Source organism: Aythya ferina, assembly GCF_964211825.1.
Source record: "Aythya ferina genome assembly, chromosome: 8".
Taxonomy (NCBI): Eukaryota; Metazoa; Chordata; class Aves; order Anseriformes; family Anatidae; genus Aythya; species Aythya ferina.
In genome coordinates, this window is record NC_140304.1 from 27,123,397 (window position 1) to 27,144,607 (window position 21,211).

General features: G+C 41.8%; 1 protein-coding gene across 4 annotated transcripts in view; it reads left to right on the forward strand.

The window, feature by feature from the left end:
• Window positions 1-614: 614 nt before the first annotated feature.
• Window positions 615-21,211, forward strand: part of OSBPL9 (oxysterol binding protein like 9) — a 60,661-nt gene continuing 40,064 nt past the window's right edge. For 2 of the 4 annotated variants that reach the window (XM_084527833.1, XM_084527834.1), the window contains exons 1-3: window positions 620-810; window positions 10,400-10,450; window positions 14,360-14,438. In XM_084527833.1, the coding sequence (XP_084383959.1) occupies window positions 700-810; window positions 10,400-10,450; window positions 14,360-14,438 (241 nt within the window). In that variant the 5' untranslated portion in view covers window positions 620-699. Of the gene's footprint in view, window positions 811-10,399; window positions 10,451-14,359; window positions 14,439-21,211 lie in introns of all 4 variants that reach the window. The other 2 variants (XM_084527837.1, XM_084527839.1) reach the window with 2 other exon arrangements.

Consider the following 21,211-nt stretch of genomic DNA (forward strand, 5'->3'; position numbering starts at 1 on the left):
ACACGAGTGTCTCTAATGCGCCTTGGCAGTTTTTGTGCTGAAGTACAAGTGGAATTACGCATTTATGTTCGAGCAGACCCGTGCCAAAGAACATGCCTTGCATTTAGCCAGAGATTTACGATTGTCCATAGCTCCTGGGGAATTCATTCCACATTCTTGGATCGGCCCGCAGGAAAGCTGTGTCCCATTTAAATGAGCCTTGCCCATAAAAGGTTACTTTAGTGCCAAACGAGACTGCGATTTTCACCTCAAGCCCTGGATGTTTTTAATACGCCCTGGACACGGAGCCCCTTCAGGGGACGCCCTGAACCTTGGCGTTAACTGGAGAGCCCTGAGGGGCAGAGGGGAGCTTTGTGCAGACAGAGGGGCTCAGAGACAACCACACCACCACACGCAGCAGCACCATTTATTTCATCTGACAGAAAAACGCCCAACTCAGCCACCGAAACGGGACGTCGCGCCCTACCCGCCCTCCCCACAGCCCTGAGGAGACCCCGGCCCCCCCCCCTCAGGGGGCCGCCACCTCACAGCGCCCCGCCTCCCCGGCAGCCGTTAGCCCCGCCCTCTGGGGAGGGGCCGCGAGCCCTTGTCCCCGCCCCCTCGCTGCGTGCCCCGCCCCTCCCCTGCCGGCCGCCGCCGTGCCTGTGCCCTGTGCTCCCCTCACCGCACGGGCGGGGCGCGCGCGGCTCGGTGCCTAAGATGGCGTCTATCATGGAGGGCCCGCTGAGCAAATGGACCAACGTGATGAAGGGCTGGCAGTACCGCTGGTTCGTGCTGGACTACAACGCCGGGCTCCTCTCCTACTACACGGTGAGGGGCGGCGGCGGGCAGCGCGGCTCGGGCAGCACAGCCCGGGGAGCCCGCTGGAGGAGCGGGGAGGGGGGAGGTGAGGGCGGGGAGGGGACATGGGGGCGGGGCGAGCGCCCGGCTCGGCCAATGGGGAAGGAGGAGGCGGCGGGAGCGGCCAATGGCGGGGCCGTGCGGGGTGATTGATGGATGGGGGCGAGGGGTACCGGGGCGGGGGCGGGACGGGGGGGGCCGGTGGCGGAGCGGCCCCGAGGGTGGGGGGGCGGTGGCGGTGGGGGCTCCTCCGTGCCCCGGAGCGGCCTCGCCCCGCTGCCCTGCGGGGTCCGAGCCTCGCCGAGGTGTCCCGGCCGCCTCAGTGCCCTCTCCCGGTCCTTCCCCTGCCCCGGTGCAGCCCTCGCCCCGGTCCTGCCCCCGTCCTGGGCTCGTTACCTCAGCCGCGGGTCGCCCCCAGCCGTTCCCCCCCCCCAATGTCCCCACAGGGGCTCCCGGCTCCCGGCCGCGAAGTTTTGAAGCGAGGCGCTGGGAGCGGCGAGAGGCGCTGCGAGGCTTCTCCCTGCTGGCCGCTGGCCGGCGGCTGGAGTCAAAATTCCTACAAGTATTTTAACAGCGCAGCTTGTTTTTTCTTTCTTTCTTTCTTTTTTTTTTTTTTTGAGGATGTGCCCCAAAACGAGGCGGCTGGCAGGGCCCTGCGTGCACAGCTAAGTTTGGGCAGTGTGGAGCGAGAGCTGGCGCTCGGTCTGTGTATCGGGTTATCGGCCCGCGTAACACACGTGCACGCTCAGCCTGTCAGGAGCTGGAGGAGGTTTATGGCAAATAACAGCTCGGGGTGCCTGTCCAGCCCTTCCCTGTTTGTGAAGGCACAGGTACATGAGCACGGTGTGGGAAACCTCTGCTCCCTAAATCTGAGCTTCCAGCACTGCTCAAAAGGAGCTTAGGTCTCTGGCTCTGGGAGTTTGTACCCCTCAGCATAAGCCAGCTATAAACTGTACAGCAGCTTTGATTCGCATCGATTAAAAATCCTTTCTGGATCTGGAATATGACGGAGAAATAAAAGTGCCTTTATAGTTGCTCTTTAGTGGCTGTTCAGATGTCAGCTGTTTGATCGAGCCGAATTAGTGAAGGTAGTCTAAGTAAGGGTCCAAGGTGCAAAGTCATTTTATGCTCAGCTGCAGGAATAGAAACACTCGCTGATGACTAGTGAAGGGGCATGTCGTGACTCTGGATACTGCGGTCACTTTCATTCTGGTCTTTGCCAGTTTAATAAGTACCAGTTCTTAAATTTCCTTATTTCCTATGATTAGGTATCCCTACATATGCATTACCCCTTTATTCTGTATAACTTACTATGTTTTCTATTATTCCAATGACTCAGATCATTGATTACAGATTCACAGATTAAAGATTTCTTTTTTTTTAACCACCTGCCCTAAAAGTTCAGCTTGGGATCAAGAAATCAAACCATGGTCTCTGCTTTGTGCCTTTACCGCCAAGAAAGCCCTTCAGTTAAGATTTACTTCGGAACGCTGTTATCAACCTTTTCTGCATGTCTGTGAAGTACTTGTTACGCCATTCTCTAGATACCTGAATTCCTTCCTGTACCTGAGGGCGTGTGTCCTGTGTCGTGTTGAACTCAAGGTAGTTAAAGACTCGTTGCCAGAAGAAGGGGTCCTGCTGCAGGCAGGCTGCTTCTGCTAATGGGGCTGCGCGGTCTGCAGGGTAGGGCTGGAGGGGGAACTCGCATCGGGTCCCAGGTGACCACATGCCTCACCAGTACTGATGGAAGGTACTGGGGTACTCTTCCTTTCAGCTACACCTTCAGTTTTAGAGTAATAACTCAGGAACGTTAGTTTTTAAGACTGGTAAGTAAGCAACATCAATCTGGAATGGTAGCAGGTTTGGGAGCCTTATGTGTGTGGGGAAATGACCTGATTTCCTCTATGATTCTGTGTATGTACACATGTATTTCGAAACGACGGCTTTATAGGGTACATAAGATCGATTACTCTGTTCCTTCTGAGCCAGTTTCCGTCGGAAGCAATATTGTTGTCTTAGTCTGCTTGTGTACATGCAGCTGAATGGTTTTAAGCCTGAAACTGGCCCTTCCCGATGAGCGCAATGCATGGGTGGGGTGCGCTGAGATTGTTTCTACCTGGCTCATAAACATGCAACCTGGAAACAGCTTTGCTGATAGGAGAGATTACAGTTAACTGATCGGCTTTTACCTTCTCATCACCTTTTGCAGACTCCTTAGCCCACTGCAATCCAAAAAGTTGCGCATGCAGGAACTTTCTCCAGTAGGTCCAAGAGCCACTTAACCTTTGGCAGCAGAGTTGGGGAAGGCTGCAAGGTAACAACTTCTGAGGCAGCTGAACTCTTCCTTAGAGAGAGACCCAGAAAAGTACATGTAGATCTGCTCAGAGATGTGTCCCTGCACGATTGTATTTTAATCTTCTTTCATAGTAGCATAAAACAGACTGCAGAAAAGTACCCTTGATGCACCGTGATCATTCAGAGTTAGTGCACAATCGTATTGCAGCTAAGTTAGTATTTCTTTCTTTTAGTAGAATGAGTAGATGTTAACCTAAATGTGTTTTGAATACATACATCAGAAACAAATTAATTCAATTGCAGTTACATTTTTTTTACAATGCCGAATTGTTTGCTTTTTTAAATTTTCTTCTTCTGTAGTTTGTGTTTGTACATTCCTCTTCTAAAAGAGAAAAATCACTCAAATTTACTTATATCACTCATAAACAAATGCAATTATATTCCAGAGAATATGACCTGGACTTGTCATCCAAATATTGATTGTTTTTGCATGGTTTTGTTCAAATAAATGATTGTCTAGTATCAGTAAGTGGTTGGTGTTTTGTTTGTTTTCATTTGTTTGTTTTTGGTTCAGTTTGGTTTTATTTTCAAAAGAGCAAGATATGAAATAAATGATTATCCCATTTTGGATTGGTTTGACAAAGGACTTTTTATTCCCTCAATATTCTTTGATTTGTGAATCCACCAATATTTCCTTCTGGAGGTATAGCAGATGCAAGAAGTCTCCTGATGCACTGCACTTTTTTCAGGCTGTAGCTGGAGGCACAGATGATATTTAAAAGAAAAGCCTCCAAATAGATCATTTCTGCCTTGTCACAGGAGTTGTAAAGTTGTTCCCTAAGCTGGATTCCAGCTGAAAAATAACTTTCTGCTGATTTGTTTTTTCAGTTGAATCCGTTTTGTAGTTTGTTTTCTGCCTGTCAGTATAAAAACGTGTGTTGGCATTGTGCTGGCAGATAGCATGAAGACAGAGAAATGGCTGGGGAGGGAGAGGGAGGTGAACGCGATTTGCTTTTTGTTTGTGTTTTCTGGCAGCAGTGCTGCCTTAAATACACATCAGCTATAGCCTTGATTACCCTTGGGAATCCCGTAGAAATAATCCAGAGAACCCCTCAGGGTTGAAAATCTGATTAAAATTATTGTTTTAACTGTATTCTTTAAATAAATATTTTACTTGTATAATGAACAGCTGAACTGGCATAGTTGTGCAAGCAATGCTAAGACCAGGGTCAGTAGATAGGAAGGTCAGTTCCTTAAAATATTTTAAATCTTTGTAGGTATCTGATGCATGACAGTATTGAAAGGAGAACTGTTCAAGCTGTTGCAGACTTAACGCTGCCTGGTGTAGTGAATGAGGGTTGAAAGAGAAAAAAGATGTATGTGACAACTCCAGAGTCTGTGTTCTTGAAACAAAATTGGGTAGCCTCCAATCATTTTATGGTTCTTGTACCAATAAATTCCTGAAGGCTAGATTAATGGCTTTGGTACGCTGTTGTTGTTTCTGTTAATTGTTTCATTAAAATACTTCTGAAAACATACACCAACTGGTTAGTCACTTTCAGGAGCAAAATCTGTGCAAAACCTGTTGTAGGAGGAAGCGGTTGTGGTGTTGTAAGATTATTTCCCCCCTTGTGCTTTTGAAAGATTTCTGCTAGTTGGCAACTTGAATGCTGGAGGTGCTGCCTTGAAGAAGTGCTCGTGGAGTGTACGATCCACATACTGAGGAGAGGGGCTCAGATTTTGTTCTGGTTTCATTTCAGTGGTAAACTGGGAACAAACCTCGTTAACTTGATTTCAAATGATGCCTCTGAAGCTGGAGTTATGGCTCAGTGCCCCTCTGTTAGAGCCTTTCAGTTGAATACATTTTCTGGCTTTTTGCAAATACAGTTTCTCAATCAACAGCTGTGTGCAAAAATTTGAAGAAAACAGGAAAAAAAAGCTCTGCTTTTGTACAAACATTGCTTTTGGCCTCTGCTTTCCGTTCTGAGCTGATGTGACACTTCTTTCTGCAAGAGCTTGATCTGTCCCATGCACTGCAACCAGCTCAGTGAGTCGAATAAAACCAGACAAAACTGTCTGCAAACTACGTATGGTAAGGAAGGTAATTCTGAATTCACATGTTAAAAATAATAAGGTGGCTGTTACTCAACGCTAGATTGAATTTTGTGCCTAGTTTCAACTGTTTGTTTCAAAGGTTTCCATGCAGTTAATAAATTATTACAGGTTTATAATTTAATTAATAACAATCTGCTTGTACCAATCAAGGTACATACCCTTATGACAGTAACATGTAAAATTCCCAGCAAAAAAATAAAAGATATACTTTCAGTAAGCATTAGAAGAGCCAAAACCAATTTATCCTTCTTTTCCTGTGTCCCTAAGCATCTCCCTGTAGGGTAGGGGTGTGGGAGAAGGAGAAGCAGGTGTTTCTCCATCTGCTGGCCATAGGTGCAGGATTCTGCCAGCCAGCATGGTATCCCTTCCTATCTTCCTGCAGTAGAATTTTTTATTAAAGTTGGGAAATAAATCCAACAAATTGCAACTGATACATCAATCTGTTACCTTAATTATGTATGGAACTTAAGACCCGTTACAGCTTCTAGTATCTTTAGAAACGTGATCTTTCCAAAATCTGATTTTTTAATTTTTTTTTCCTTAGAATTTGATAGCTAGGGTTTAATGCTTGACACTAGTGCTAGGTTTTCCTCCTGGGGAGTAAATTTACTCAAATACTAGAGCAGTACTTATTTCCTGGAACCAAACAGGTGATTTTTATGTGATGCTGCCTGACTTGCTTTCAGTAATGCTGAATTAATACTGCTGAATTAATACTGCTCTCTGCAATATTTACGCAATACGTCTGGTTTTAGGTCTCCCAGTACTTGCTCACTACTGTGCATTGCACATCTGTGGCATTTCTCATCTGGTAGAAACATGCTGTGCCTGCTCAGATTTGTCTGGAAACATTTGATGGGTTCATTTTGCACTTATTACCCTGACCTGCATGTCGGCTGTCCCCCCAAAGCCAGCCATGCTGCCTGCCCCACTGATCTGAAAGCTTCCTTGGCGCAGGTTGAGAGCGAGGCAGTTAAACTCCCTGAGCCTAATGAGCACTTTTGTTCTGGGAGGAAACTTTTCCAGCAGATACAAGGCAACTTTTCCTCTAGTGTTCGTTGTTATCTTTAGATGCCTGCCTACACTTTCCTTTCAAAAAGCGAGTCGAACTTTGTGTGTAATTTCTTGGAAATTAATTGTTGCAGCCTTTGTTTCAGTGTAAATTTTCATGTGCACTACCAGACAAGAAACGCGTTGGTTTAATGCAACTGAGATTCTAAACACCTAAGAAGTAGGATGCTTCTTAGAAGTGTTTGCTTCTACTTGCTGTTTGGTGGTAGCTGAGGTTTTGGTTCCTGCTGTATGACTGTATCCACAGAAGTCAAAGCTTCAGGTACACCAGCTGCCTGTGTTTAGTTTTAATTTCAGAGCAAATTTAATTGAATTCAAGAGGAATTGAGATCTCAAGCAATTTCGGGGTGCTGCCGTTGTCCCCTGTAGTTCATGCCTGACCCACAATGGTTGGAGGGGTCAAAGAAGCTGCAGCTCTTCTGGGCTGGGTGTTACTGCTGTCCCCGTGCTCAAGGAGGCCCTCCTGAGAGCGGGGAGCTACAGGAACAGCATGTTAAGTTTTTAATTCATCGGGTTTTATTTTGGCTTGAAAAACAAGGGTTGCCTTTGCGTTTGGTGAAAACAATAGCTATTATGGAAAGTTGTCCTGCAGATGTAGTTAAACTGCAAAAATCAGTGTTTATAAATAGAGCTTGTTCCATGTTCCCCCTCCCTAAAGGGAATTAAATGACACAAATGGTTTTGCTCATCAGTGTGCTTACGTTAGAGATCCCCTTGGCAGTGCTGTGTGAGTGAAGAAGGTACCTCTGCGGGTCCTGTGCACCTCGGCACTGCAGGACTGGGGCCCGAGAGGTGTTGGGGGCAGGCAGCAGCTGGGTTTTGTGCTGAAATGTCAGACTTCCCAGACAGCTCAGAAACTCAAAGGAAATAAATCCAAAAAAGAAGGGGAGAAGTTGGGGTTTTCATTTGGTTTTGGGTTTGTTTGTTTTTAAAATAAACCCGGGAGTTATTTTCATTTCTCTAAGAAGTTGTAGGTTACCTGAAATGCCATACATTAGATCAGTTCTGTACTTGATCAAACTTCTTTGTGTGGACGTAAAAAAGAAACCAATAAAGGCCAGATTATTTGGCAGATATGTACATTCCCCCTGCAGTAATACTGTATATCTTTGTTCATTTTTATGAATTTTTATTTGAGCCTCAGGTGAGATTTATCTCTTTTTGCTCCCTGCTTGTAACCTATTCAAGTCTGTTATCATCAAAATCAGTACAGTGTGTATGGGAATTTTATTGAAAATGTCATTTTCCCTAGTTTTAAAACTGATCACTGAAAAAAGATATCTGCGTGTTGAGATTTCATATATAAAAAGAAAGGAAAATGTGACTTTTTGGTAGCTATTCCCACACGTCTTTCAGCTGTCGGAGATTTTGTTCCCTGAAGTGGAACCACTCCTCAAAACATTTATGGGATTATTGTAATCCCCCTTAATTATTCAAGAATATTTGACCAAGTATAAGACATGCTATATCAGCGCCTGATCTTTTCCCCTTCAGCCAAAGAGTAAAAGCAGAAAATATTAAGGGCAAGCTGTCCAAATTTTACATTTTATAAAATCTTACTGGTGGGTGGGGGCAAATCTAAAATGTCAAATGAGCCATGTTTGGAAAGATTTGCTCAGTTCTGCTGTGAGGATACAGCTCGATTTGTGAGGGCAGCTGCGTGCTTTCGTTCAGATCCTAGAATGGCAGGTACTCGTGCTGCTTAGGTAGAAGGAATTGGATTTGCCATTTCATTGTAATTGTGTTAACCAATTAAAGCTCTGTCTGAAGATGAGGAAATTGTAAATATACAGGACCACACGCTGAACCCGTGATTTATCCTGTAAATCTTTTTTCAGGCTAAGAACATTAAGCATTATCAAGTTGAAACTCAATTTCTACTCCATTAAAATGTGATGTACAAGAAAAAAAGGCTATTAAAGGATCTTTTGTGGTCGAGTTGATGCTCAGCCTGTACAGGGCAGGTTGGGGTTGTTGGGGTCTTTCCCTTCCTTGCTGTAGGACTGGCTCCCATCTCCCCTTGTCTGTCTCAGGGATCTGGGCAGGACAAGCCCAGAGGCTTGGTGCCCACCCTGTGCTCTGCAGGCTCCTTTTTCTCTTTCCTTTTCCTCTGGAGTTGCAGCTGCAGCCCAGGTACTGTTTTTTTTTTTTTTTTTTTTTTTTTTTTCCTGCTGAGATCATGCCAGTATTTCTGAGGGAAACCACCAGAGGGAGCAGTAAGCTCTCAGTAGCCCTCTCCCATTTTAGGAGCTCACTCATGGCAATGAATAGCGAAAATCTACGTGTAGGTGTACTCTAGTGAGGTGTGTCCCAGGTATATACAAGTTCTGACAAAATTATTGGAGTAGCTTTGTTTGTAGATACTCCTCTGGTCTTGTACTTTAAAAAACAAACAAAACAAAACAAAAATTTGAAAAAAAATCTTCCCAATGTAGAAGTTTTCATGCAGGCAATCTACAAAGAAGTCATACATCTGTAGAATACATTATGGAGGCCCTGCTAGTCCTTACACCCACTGTGTTTTGATCAGCTAACCCGTGTCGATATGAGAACACGGAGAGTGATACTGATGGTTTCTAACACTCAGAAGATTCTTTGGTAAATTAGAGACCGAATTGAGGGAGAGATCAGCAAAAATTCGCTTCATTTGAAGCAAAATTTCACTTCATTTGAAGCTTGGAGTGCTGTGTTTGTATATTACCTCTAGTGAACAGGCCTTGCCGTGAGTGCCTCAGGCTTTCTGTGGGAGAAGCAGCTATCATCGATAGCTCTGATGGAGCTCTGTCTCTCAGATGTACGGCAGATGAAGAATAACTTATTGCTGTTAAGGCTGATAGTTCTGCCCCCTGTCTTTTCCCACTGTTATCAATAAGATTTCACTGTCTAGTGGCTCCAGTGAAAATAGGGCTAGTCATAATCACAGTGATATATTGTGCACATGGAAGTATTAGGATCCTGGTGGAGAGAAGAGCGTGTTTCAGAGGTGACAGGCAGAGAACCTGTTCGTGCCACCACAGCATTACCTGTGTTTCCATGACCTGAACAAATGTAGTTTGTATCTGGGTGGTGACAGAGAAAGGGTTGTATTAGGCAAGACTAAAGACTTTGTAGCTAAGGTTACGATGGCATAAAAGTTATCATTAAAAAATAATAACAAGGGGGAGGTAATTGAAAACCAGAAGATGTTTTGCATCTATCAGAAAACAAAATATTTAGGATTCCTCCAGATGTTTTTTTTCCTTTTTATTTATCTCAACAGGTTTGTGTGTGTACTACTTGGGCTTGCCAGTAGTGCCCAATAACATGGCATTGGCAGACGCGTGCTGACAAAATCTACCCTAAGCAGTGCTGGGAATAGCTGAAAGATTAAGATCACAGTTTTGAGCTAGCAGTGGGTGGGATGTTTACAATTAGCTAGTCAGTGTTTCAAACAGAGCTACTAAAGAAGAGATTCAGTAATTTAGGTGCAAGGTGGGCTAGGCTACAGGTTTAGGCACTGGTTCTGGACGGAGGAATCCTGGTTTCTGGTCTGCAATCTTATCACTTGAATGGCTATAGACATGAATTTTCTAACTCCTGGAATAAAAGCAGGAAATAAGACTTAGAAACTTGTCTGGACGTGACATTTATGTATGTATGAAGGGGAATGACTATAGGGAACTTTCTGACAGAAACATGTTATATGGGCGCTCTCCCAAGAGCAGGAGAGGCAGGAGGTAGATGTAAATCAGCACTCTGCCAATTTTTAGTATTCCTTAATCAGTGTCTTTCTTCATATCTTCTGACTTTCTGTAAAGGTGCAGACTGCATCTTCCAATTATTTCTTCAACATATCTCTGAAAAATTTTCGAAGCATGGTACCGTATTCTTATTTTTTGGAAGAATTACTTTGTCATACCATGGTGTTATCCCCTCTTTTGTGTCAGAACAAACGTAGTTTGTAACAGAGATCGTTCAATCAGTCAATAAAGCATTATACCGACATGGTTTATTCTTAATTGCCTTGAATAACTTCCTCCTTGCACTTCTTATAATATTTGTTAATCCAGTGATATGTTTTTTTTTTTTGCTTTTTCAGTCAAAAGACAAGATGATGAGAGGGTCACGCCGAGGATGTGTTAGACTCAGGGTAAGTTTTATTTTCTTCGGTACTTAATGACGTACTGTGGATATTATGGCCTACTGGAGAGAACTGCAAGGAGACTTTTGAGCTTTAGGCTCTATTCTTGACTCTGCGAAATACTGAAATAGTGAAAGTACTTAAAGATGGAAAACATTAGAGGTCAAATGACATTGTGGGCTGATTGCATTCTGTTATTTTATATATTGTATAAAAGTGTTATGCATTTTATACGTTGTCTTAAAAAGCATCATAGGACAGAGTAAGATGGGTTGGCAGTAAAATGCTGCAGAAAAGTTGCTGTTTGCAGTTCTCATTTCTTTGTGTGTTTGGATATGTTTGTATATAGATATGTTCTGTACCTACAGAAGTTGTTGTAAAACTGCATTCCTTCTGTCCTGGTTTGCTTTTATTCTGCTTGTGAGCCCTCTGTTCTGCCAGTTTGGACACTCTAGGCCTGCAGCTTGCCTGTGCTTCGTTCAGGGTGCTGTAGTGCTGTGTAGTAACGTCACACAGCACGTGGTCTTTACAGAAGCAAAACAAAAGAGGAGTGGAAAGGGAAGGAAGAAAGGTTTTGAAATGTCAGCTGAGGGGGGTTACATAATGGGGAAACAGAGGCAGGAAGACACAGCACAGGAAAACTGGGTGTTACCCGTCCTGGCCTGGGACGTTCAGCTGTGAATGCTGCTCTTGTGGCTTGAAGTGACAGCACTGCAGAGAGCCAGGAATGCTGTGGTGGCTTTGCACATGCTCAGTTTCTACTTTGTGATTGTGCACTTACCAAAAAATATTCTTGCACAAGTCCTTTTGCTGTGTTTTTTCCTGTTTCTCGTAGAGTCTGTGGCTCCAGTATGCAGTGGTCTTGTGAGATGCTGATGTAAATAGGGGGAATGAGTCAGGAGGGTAATGGGCATAAATGAGAGCATTTTGAGTCTTGAAGTAAAAAATGTAGAGAAGGGGATCTGTCACACAATCTGATTGTCACAATCTGATGAGTGTTGCAGCAGAACTCTGTCTCTTTTTTTTCCCAGTTATTCCCTTATTAAGTTGTTACCACTTTCTGGGGGCCTAATAAAGGGGTCTCCTTTTGAGCTTCATACAGAGAATCCCCATTCATCTGGATTCCAGATGACTTTACTGCACTTTTGTCTTTTTAGGGTACTGGTAACATAATACGTAACTTCTTAAAGGGTAATGTAAACTCAAACCACTGTCTACAACATTACGTTCCCAAAGATTTGTGGGTGCTTTTTTGCATTGTGTAGAAAAATGTAGTCTGAAAAAGCATGCCTGCTTTAATTGTGTTGTGAGCATGTAAATGTGGAGGTTGGCTTCAGCCTGTCAGTTTAGGAAATATTAAAAGTGAACAATCTGTTCAACATTGCATTATCCATTTTTATATGCATTTAAGATGAAACAATCCCTTTCTCTTTCCCCATCTGCCACTCTCCCACAGCAGATTACTCTTAGGAGTTTTGCTGAGGTTTGCTGACTCTATCTGAATGTGTGTGTGGGGTTTATTTTGTGAGGGAGGAAGGGGTCGTTGTCTTTTTGCTTTTGTAAAGCAGCTCTTCTGGCAGATGACAATGATACCAATAGCTGAACAGATGGGCTTCTGCAACCTGAAATTTTATCAAAGAGGTTTTCTGTTGAGAGCAATTGTTGATTTGTAACTCTAGGTGTGAACATAAACAAGCATGTAGCTTAAGCAATTTGCCTAAAATACCTCCCTTTTTCTTGAATGGATTTTTATAAGCTTGTTCCTTGCCTTTTTGTGTTTTATACTCATGTTTCATAGGTCATGGAGTTTCATCTTCAAATTATGTTTTTTGTTTACTGTCATGGTGTATTTAGGAAGGTGTGCTGGTGGAGGAATCTGTCATCTGTACTATGCTTAGGTCCTGCCTAAGCTTTCTGTAATAAACACTTCAAGTTTCATGTGCTTTTTTTTTTTTTTCACTTGTCAATACGTATTGTCTATATGACAAAAGAAGCATCTTCTCTGCTTATGCTCACTTAGCCTTAGTGCTGTGATCTGAGCTCGTGCACTTTGTGGAGCGTTGTGCTGAGGCATCAGAGAGCAGTGTGTGCTTCTTGCTTCTCAGTTTCCTTCCACCACCTGGGATGGAGGCAGGACTCAGCTGTCCCAATCTGGCCTTCTTAGCCTTGCGTTAGTTTTACCTACATTAACTGGGAAAGAATATCATGTTCTTGGTGTATGACTTACAGTTTTTTGACACAGCAGGTGTGGAGGAACCAGACCATGATTTGGTAAGATCTGAAGTGATCTTTTGACTTTCTGCATAGCAAAGCTGAGTGAATGCCAGACATGTTTTGTCTGAGGTCTACTGAGGAAACGAAAAAGCATTCTGACAAGATGAATTTGGCCAGAAATGTCATGAAACTGGCACACTGCGTGATTACCAGAACTTAACAGGTGGTCTTCTGGTTGTTGTAATGTCCTGGTACTACAAGTATTCAGAATGACCATGGACAGGTGTAATTTTTGGGTGCCTCTTGTATAGCAATCACAGAGCTGTCCATGAAAAACCTGTAAAAGCCTGAAAATATTCTTTTGGAGAAGTTGTGTGGTACACGCAGGGCATCAGAGGGGAAGAAGCAGTTCGGAGCTATCCCTTCCTGCCGTATATCCTACAGCGTGTGCTTGGTGCTGCTCCCATAGAGGACCTGCTCCTCCTGCGGCCTTGAAGTGCCTGTGACAGGCCCAGCCGCACACGGTCCAGAAACCTCTGATGGGGCTGGGAAGGACATGTATGATCGATTCACATCTCCCTGCCCTTGGGTCTATACGAAACAGATTCCTCTGTTTGGGCAGGCCTGGTACTTACCTATACCTGTGTGGCAGCTGCTGGGCCCCGCTTGGCTAAATGGGGCCAGCACTTGCTGGGGCCAGCTTGCAGTCTCATCGCTGGCTGTTTACTTGCATGTAAGAGCAGGATTTACCCTTCAAGCCCATGTGCCTTCCAGTGATGTCTTTCTGCTTTGTGGGAGAGAGGAAAGATGAAACAGAGCCTGATGCTGTGTCTCCTGGGAAAGGAGAAGAGAAACTGAGTAAATCCTTTGGGGATTTTTGAAGTATTTTGGGTTAGATGTCATGATTTTACTGAGAGGCGGTAGAGGCCTGGAAAGGTTTTTTTTTTTTCAGTGTTTTCCTCCCCTGGGTGCAACTGTGCTGTTTGTTATGTACTGGGGTTAAGGGGCAGGAATGGCAGAAGATGTGGATATATTTGTAAATAGCTGAGCACAGATGGTCTTTAACTCTATGTAATCTTCGCATTTCCTTCTAAAAATTTGTCACCAATTGGACGACAAAGCTAGCCGTCTTTGATGCATCCTGTTAGCTTACTGTTGATATTTACTTAGGGGCTGGAAATGAGATCAGGCAGTGTGCTAGTGACATGACATGGTGGGCTGAATTCATTTTGCTGGAATGATTGTTTTTATACAGAGGCAGATAAAATTAGGTCAAGAGTTTCTTTTTGTCGCATATCAGTGAACTGGTATTTTTAGACACGGAAAGTACTTATAAGTTATTGCTCCCCACTTTTCTTCAAAATATAAGTTGAAATGTAGTAGAGAATAGTAGAACACTGTTTACTATAATGATGCTGTAGCATAAAGCCATCTCCGTTACAAAGGTAAAAGATTCATTTTCCCATTCAGAAAATCATAAAGTTTTCCAAATAATAATAATTATTTTTTTTCTGCAACTAAAAATGTGTTCTATTAAAGAACTGACTTACATCCCATGATTAAACAGAGGATCTTCCTGTTTTTTACAGTATTCAGTGTGCTTCTAATTTGTCAATGCTTTTTAAATTCCGGTGGTGTAGTGATAGAGTGTGTGCTGCTGATGTCACTGCTTGCCTTATCAGGATTTTGTTCTTTGTTTCACAGGGAGCTGTGATTGGTATAGACGATGAGGACGACAGCACCTTCACAATAACTGTTGATCAGAAAACCTTCCATTTTCAGGGTGAGCTGAAAGAAGAGATTGTGTGTTGTTTTTTTTTTTTTTTTTTTTTTTTTCTTATAATAGATTCCACTTGTATTTGATGGATGATTTTAAATGTTTGGCAACAGAACAGCATGAATGAGCACACTGAGAACATTCTGGATCCAGGGGTGCTGCAGGTTAGGCAGGGATTTGCATCTGCAGTGGATACATATGTGCTAGAAAGAGACTGTAGTCCTGGCAGGATTCGGAGATTTAAAATGTAAAGAATAAATGACTCAAGGGGAAAAAGTAATTGGCTTCTGATTATGGGTTTCGCTTACAAAACGTTTCTGATCTTCGTTATCAAGATACAATTATGCATTTCTGTATGAAGAGAATCAAGACTGGTCTGAAGGTTGCAATTTGTATCCAAATAGAACTTAATGCTCAATTATGAGGAGACTAGAGGCAACATTTGGCTTAAAGGTGGAGCTTTGCTTCAAGATTTACCAGCTTGCATTCATTTCATCTACATTTCTGTGTCTTGTCTGCCAGTCACCATTTCTCTGGTATTATCGTTTTATTCACATTTACTAACACCAATGCCATCTGCCACTGCTATGTTTCGTCATTGCATGCTATGGTTCACCGGTAGAAAGGGTAAGGTACTATTATCGTTGTTATATACTCCTTAAATTGTTTTATCTGCAGCAGTAGGATAAAATACTGTGATAATATTGTATAGAGAATTTCTCTTTTCCTACTGTTAAAATCCTAGGGAAGTTGGGTTAAAATAATTTTTAAGTAACATTTGTTAGTCTTTTTGCTTTTCCTCTAAAATGTAGTAGCTAAATAATTGAATAGAGCTGGAATCTGCAAATATCCAAGAGGCGCATTTGCATGTAAGCAGTCTTATTAATTTTTATCAACTGGAATAATACTGTAGCCTATTTTGTATTGTACATATTTTTTAAATCAGTGATTTGGAAATGGGAGTTATTGTTAATGCTGGTGTGTTTGTGTGAATGTTTCTAATGATAAATACTAATTGTACACCATGTTGTCACTAGCATCTGTATTCCTTGTGCTACAGTTCTGCCTAAATGCTGCTGCTGTACTCTGCCTATTCACTGCCTTGTAAACATACCTTCATAATGCTGAGCTGACAGTAATACTTAAATCTACTGTTCCAAAGGGTAACAGATAAAATGCAAGCTAATTGCTAATGCAGTAATGGAATGCAGTACTCTGGCAGTCTTTCAGTACAATGAAGCTAAATACTGCTGAATATTTGAGAACTTGAAACAGGTAAATCTAGAAATCTGTAGCTACTAGAGTATACCTTTTGTAATATATCTCTTCCTTGCAGTGATCTCTTATGTGCTATGTTCTCTTTTTGTTAGCCAGATGCCTTAAAAGAAGACTATTTGGTATACGTGATGTTCTGCTCTAAATTATATGGCTAATTTTTGAACTCCAATTTTGTCACATAACCTCTTATGCTTTATAGTCTCAATCTGTGTGCATTTTGTATCAGGTCAGGATTCATGTATGCTCCTTTAATATAGAACTAAGATCTTGTACAGCATTTTATGTATTATGCTTTTCCTGTTAGTATGTTATGAAGATGACATTCATGACACCCAGCAAATTATAATGATGCAAGCACAGTATATATAGCTGTAAAGAGAATATGTAAAACGATAGATAAAATATTAGTGCTGGGATATTTCAGTATGAAACAGTTCTAGGGAACTATATTTGTTGTTCTTAAGGTCACTGTAAATGTGTGCTGTATGCCTCATGCAGTGTTTGTTCATTGCATTAAGTTCACTCCGTACTATACAGGCTTTATTTTTATGTGAACTATAGGTGACTATCAGTTATAAATAGGGAATGGATATATATGTGGATATATATGTAAATACTACTGTATGTAATCTGAGACTGCATAGCATATATAGAATAGAGTATGTACAGTATTCTTAACGATTTCTAACATTTTTCTGTACACTATTCAGATACAACTTTTTTTCTGTAAGATAGTCATAGCTATAAATATATTCACTCTCTTAAAAGGAGACTTTTACTAGAGGAGTGCTTTAGAAACAGCAACTTTAAAAACAAACAAACAAAAAAACCCACAGTATCTTCCTTCTCATCACTGTCTTTCATTTTCAAAGACAGACAGGGGTCCAGACAACCTGGAGCCTAGTTGGGAAAATGACAGAACTTTAAAAGTACCAAGATCTGCTGACCTGTCTGTGAGTTAGGGTCCCATCTGCAGTGGAACAATTTCTCTTTCAGGCTCCGGAAAAATGTTTTTGCATACTCAGACTTTTAAGTATTGGCAAAGACTTGAATCTTCTTTGACCTTAGTGAAATTTTGCTGACAAACGACGATAGAATTTGAAGGAAATGTAGGAAGAGCTTCATACTGGGTTAATTGTTTCTTACGATCAGTTGCTCAAGCTTGCGGATCTCTCTAACACTCCAGAGACTTAAATAGTCAGATGAAGGGCAAATAAGTCATTTAAAGATGCCTGAATAATTTGTCATGGGGATGTTATTTCCATACATGCGTAAATGAATTTCTGAAGCACTAAACCTCCAGCATCTCCCACTAAGATTGGCCTCTCACTGAATCTTGGGAAATTCAGTGTTTCCAGTGCATAGTTTATATTTTGTTGCTGCTTGTGACAACCTCCCTCTATTCTGTTTGCAGCTATGCTTCCTAGTGGTGTGTCTATACTGAGCATTAGTAAAAGTTTAGAAGTTTTTATGAGAAAGAAAATAGAGGCATTGAATGATGCTTTGCACATGTATCATATGGTATCTGTACACTTAACATCTGAGCATAAAGAAAGGAAGTGAACTGAATAAATATGAGCAATAAAACTTGTGGCATATTTTGATTTTACCGTCAGCTTAATTTGGGCTCTGCCAGGCAGCCCAGCAGATTTGTTTACTTTATTTTGTCGTTAGTGCAATATTGATACCTGCTCACTCTGGAAGGGGGCAGTGAGGGGCAGGATATCCACAGAAATATTAAAATATATTTAAAAGTAATGTATTTAACCTCCTGGTTGTGTAGTCATACTGCATATCCAGTGTCATGTCTTTATTCTAAGACTTCCGAATGAAGGAGATCTCAAAGCATTCCCTCATGGGTTTGTTCAGATTAGATGTGAAAATCCATTCAAGTTGCTGAAGACATTTGGGATGATGTCTAATGCACCTTCCTGTCAGGAAGCTCCTTCTTGGTAATGTATTTTTTTCTGCTGTAATGCAGGTCCCTGTTCTAAAAGTTCCATAACCTTCAAACACTGTTTTTTCTGATTTGTTTTTCTTTTTAATATATCCATGTTGTCACAGTTATAAGCTCTTCCCATCTGGAAAGCAAGTTCTTCTATCCTTCATATCATTTAACTGCTCTTTCTGCTCACTAGGATGCTCATGACTTGAATTCAAGGGTGGGAACATGATGTTCAGGACAATTTGGCAAGGGAGTTGTTGATATTTGAATTGCTGTCTAACCTGAAACAATAATGGCTTCTGTTTGTAGGGAAGTACTTCACTATGCATACATTGCTTGCAGAAAGAATTCAGATTTTTAAACTCCTACCTGAAAACTCAGCTCTTTTTTTTCACAGCACAGTTCCTTGGAAGGCAAGTCAGTCTTGTCTCCACTGCTTTGTGTAATAAGGGATTGAAGGATTGGAGGTGGTCCAGTGCATTGATCTGAGATGATTTAGCTTTAGCTTTTGTCTTTCTTCTCCTATTCCTGCTGCAAAAGTATCTGAGAGAGGAAGCACGAATGTTGCAGTGCAGTTTATTTTCTTATTACGGGAGTGCTGTCAGCTGGCAAAGGTGGATTTCTCCTTCTTCCCCATCCTGCCCCACTTTCTAGCTTATTTTGTGAGTGCCTACCGTCCCAGCTGAGAAATACGCACAGCAAGAGGTTGTCTTAGTGCTATAAAAGCAGGGATTTTTTGTTAAGTTGGGATGCAGCTTTTATTAAGGATTATAAGGCCCACAAAGGCCTTAATTGCTGTGCAGTATCAGAATTTGAGATTGTGTTTGTATTAAGTAACAAAATTACATGTAATCCTTTAGATCTGTGTTTTACTACTACTTGGGGAAATGGTCAGTATTTGAAACTTTACTCTTGTCCACCAAATAAATGACAGACACACGATTGTCCCTGTGGTATAATGAGGCACATAAATCTATCAGATCACCCAGTTTAAATAACAATTCATGAATTGCAGCCTTTCCCCCCAAAAGTCTTGAAAGCTTTTTTAAATTTTATACACTGCCCAATAGGAGGTTTTGGTATAAAATCTTGGTCTGTGCTGGTTACCTCAAAGATTTTTGTAGCTACTATGACTGTATCATTTGTCCCAACCTAACGTTTTTTAGGGATTTTGGGGCTCTGGTGATGCTCAAACAGTGAATTCCTCTTTATGCTATGCTCAACAATGCTAATATATTGGAGAGGAAGATGAGCAACTATGTAAGAGCAAAACTTCCAGCCTTGTCTCTTCATACATTTGCAGCAGAGCTGTGTTATCAGTCCTCCTCCCTTCTCATAACCCAATATATCTTCTGACAGGGTCTGTGCTGCACAAATCACTGGGGCTGAAATGGTCCTCTCCTCTTTGGCAACACTGCAGAAATTCCTCTGAGAACTAAAACCACATGTATCTTCCGCAGTATGATTTTTTTTGTCATCCTCTCTATTCAGTCTACCTGCTTTTTCCCACTGAATTCTTGTCCTGCCATTTTGAGTAATCAGAACTTGTGATGAGAGTGCAGGGAATGATGCGTGGTTGTGCTTTCACTGTTCCTTGCAGTTCCTTCTTGCACCTGCAGCATCCTCTATTACAACAGTCTACTGTTGAAACTATTTTCTAGCAACCTGCAGCAAAATAATGCAAAAAAAAGAAGGAAAAAAAAAAAGGAGGAAGAACCCTGATAGCTGTCATTTTTCAGGTATCCATACCCACTTCATTTTCACTGACGGCATGAACTAAATTGGGGGCAGGCAGTTTTTAGAAAAGTGAAGGATTCAAGTGGCAGGTGTTTTGTGCCTAAGAGGCAATGGAGAAGCTGATGGCAGGTAGCAGTGAAACAGCAGTTGAGTTGAGAATTTCTCAAGATCACAGATCAATGTTAGTACCACACTGTACACAGGACGCCATTTGGTGCTCTTTCTTTGGACAAGGTGAGGCGTCTGTTTCTTGTGACTGCCCTGGAGTCTTCAGTAGGTGGAGGGAGAAGAGCCGAGACGAACACCTGCAGACCAAAGCCTGGGTTGATTTGTATGTGTGGGTGAGAATGGCATCAGGAGGAAGATGAGTAGAAGGGGGAAGAACAGCTGTGACAACCTCAAAATTATACAGAAGGCCTAAGGTACTGAGACTGTGTTCAGCCTACCTACAGGTGTGGGAACTGCATGGTAGAAGGGAGTGTGCAAGCAATGAGATGATGGTGTTTTGGTAGGTTTGTATGAAACCCTTCTTCATCTCACGTTTTTCCATGGTTTAAATGACCTTCAATAGCTTTAAAAACCTGATTGTTTTGCCACAGAATAACCCTTTGGCTTTGTCTATGAAGTGTGACTTTTCCACCTTATTGGGCACTACAGATTAAAATCTCTTCATTGAGATTGGCGGCAAAAATCCTGTGGCTCAGTACAGTCAGAGTTCCACCTGTGTCATCTGGCAAACTACACATTCATGTGTAAAGATACCACATCACTTCTGAACTAGGGTGAGAAAATACAGGAATTTTGCATAAACATCAGTGGAAGTTTGTCTGAATAAAGACTGCATAATTGACTATTGACTCTGTGGGTGTAATAGACTTTTTTTTTTTTTTTTTTTTTTACTGAGTTCTGCCTGTAAGTAGGTCACAGGGAATGAAAATAAACCACACATTTCACTTTGAGACGCTATGGTGTATTTATAAGTAATCTAGTGATTTTTTTTAACTAATTCTCGAGACTTTTCTTTCATCCTTATGCCCATGTAGACAAACACGGGGGGGAAAAAAAAAAAAAGCACCAGCATGCGAATTGTGAGGTGGTGTTTTGTATATTCCGTGTTCCAAGCACTGCTGTGCATGACCTAGAAATGCTAGCGGTAAATGCTGTATTGTGGAGAGTTGTCAAACTTGTTTATATCTAATCTTTAGATGCTATCAAGCTTAGGCTGGAAAAAATAATGCTTTATGCTGTACTTTAACATTTGGTGTGCATTATATAAATGCATAGAAGCTCTTCACAACAAAGGAAAGAGTGTAGGAACTCTGAAGTACAGAATTATTCTGTATTTGGGAAATTAATAGAGGCTGAGAGCATTTCCTGTAGTGCCATTTCATCTGCCTCCTTATCTTCATAAAATAGAACATTTTAAAATCCCTGTCATACCTGACTGGGCAGTTCGGGAAATTCAGAAGTGAAAGCCTATTTGGGGGCTCGTAAGGCATCCTTTTTCTGAGTGGTAGAAATCCCTCAGTAGAAATCATACTTCTTGTCTTTAGTACTTTCTGTATTTTATAATTTTCTCCTTAAAATAGTTGATTTTCTTTCTTGGTACCTCATCCATGAAAGAGTATATGTGTATATATACATTAAATATAAAATGATGTTAAAATATATCTTAGGAGTAAGCTCAACTAGACATCAAATATCCTTGTATTTAATCTGGCTGTAATGCAGTTGCATACTGGTTAAGTGTGCTTTTCTTACTGGCCATAAATAGGACTGGGATTGCTTTAAGTACCCAGTGGTTTTCTCTGCCATGCCT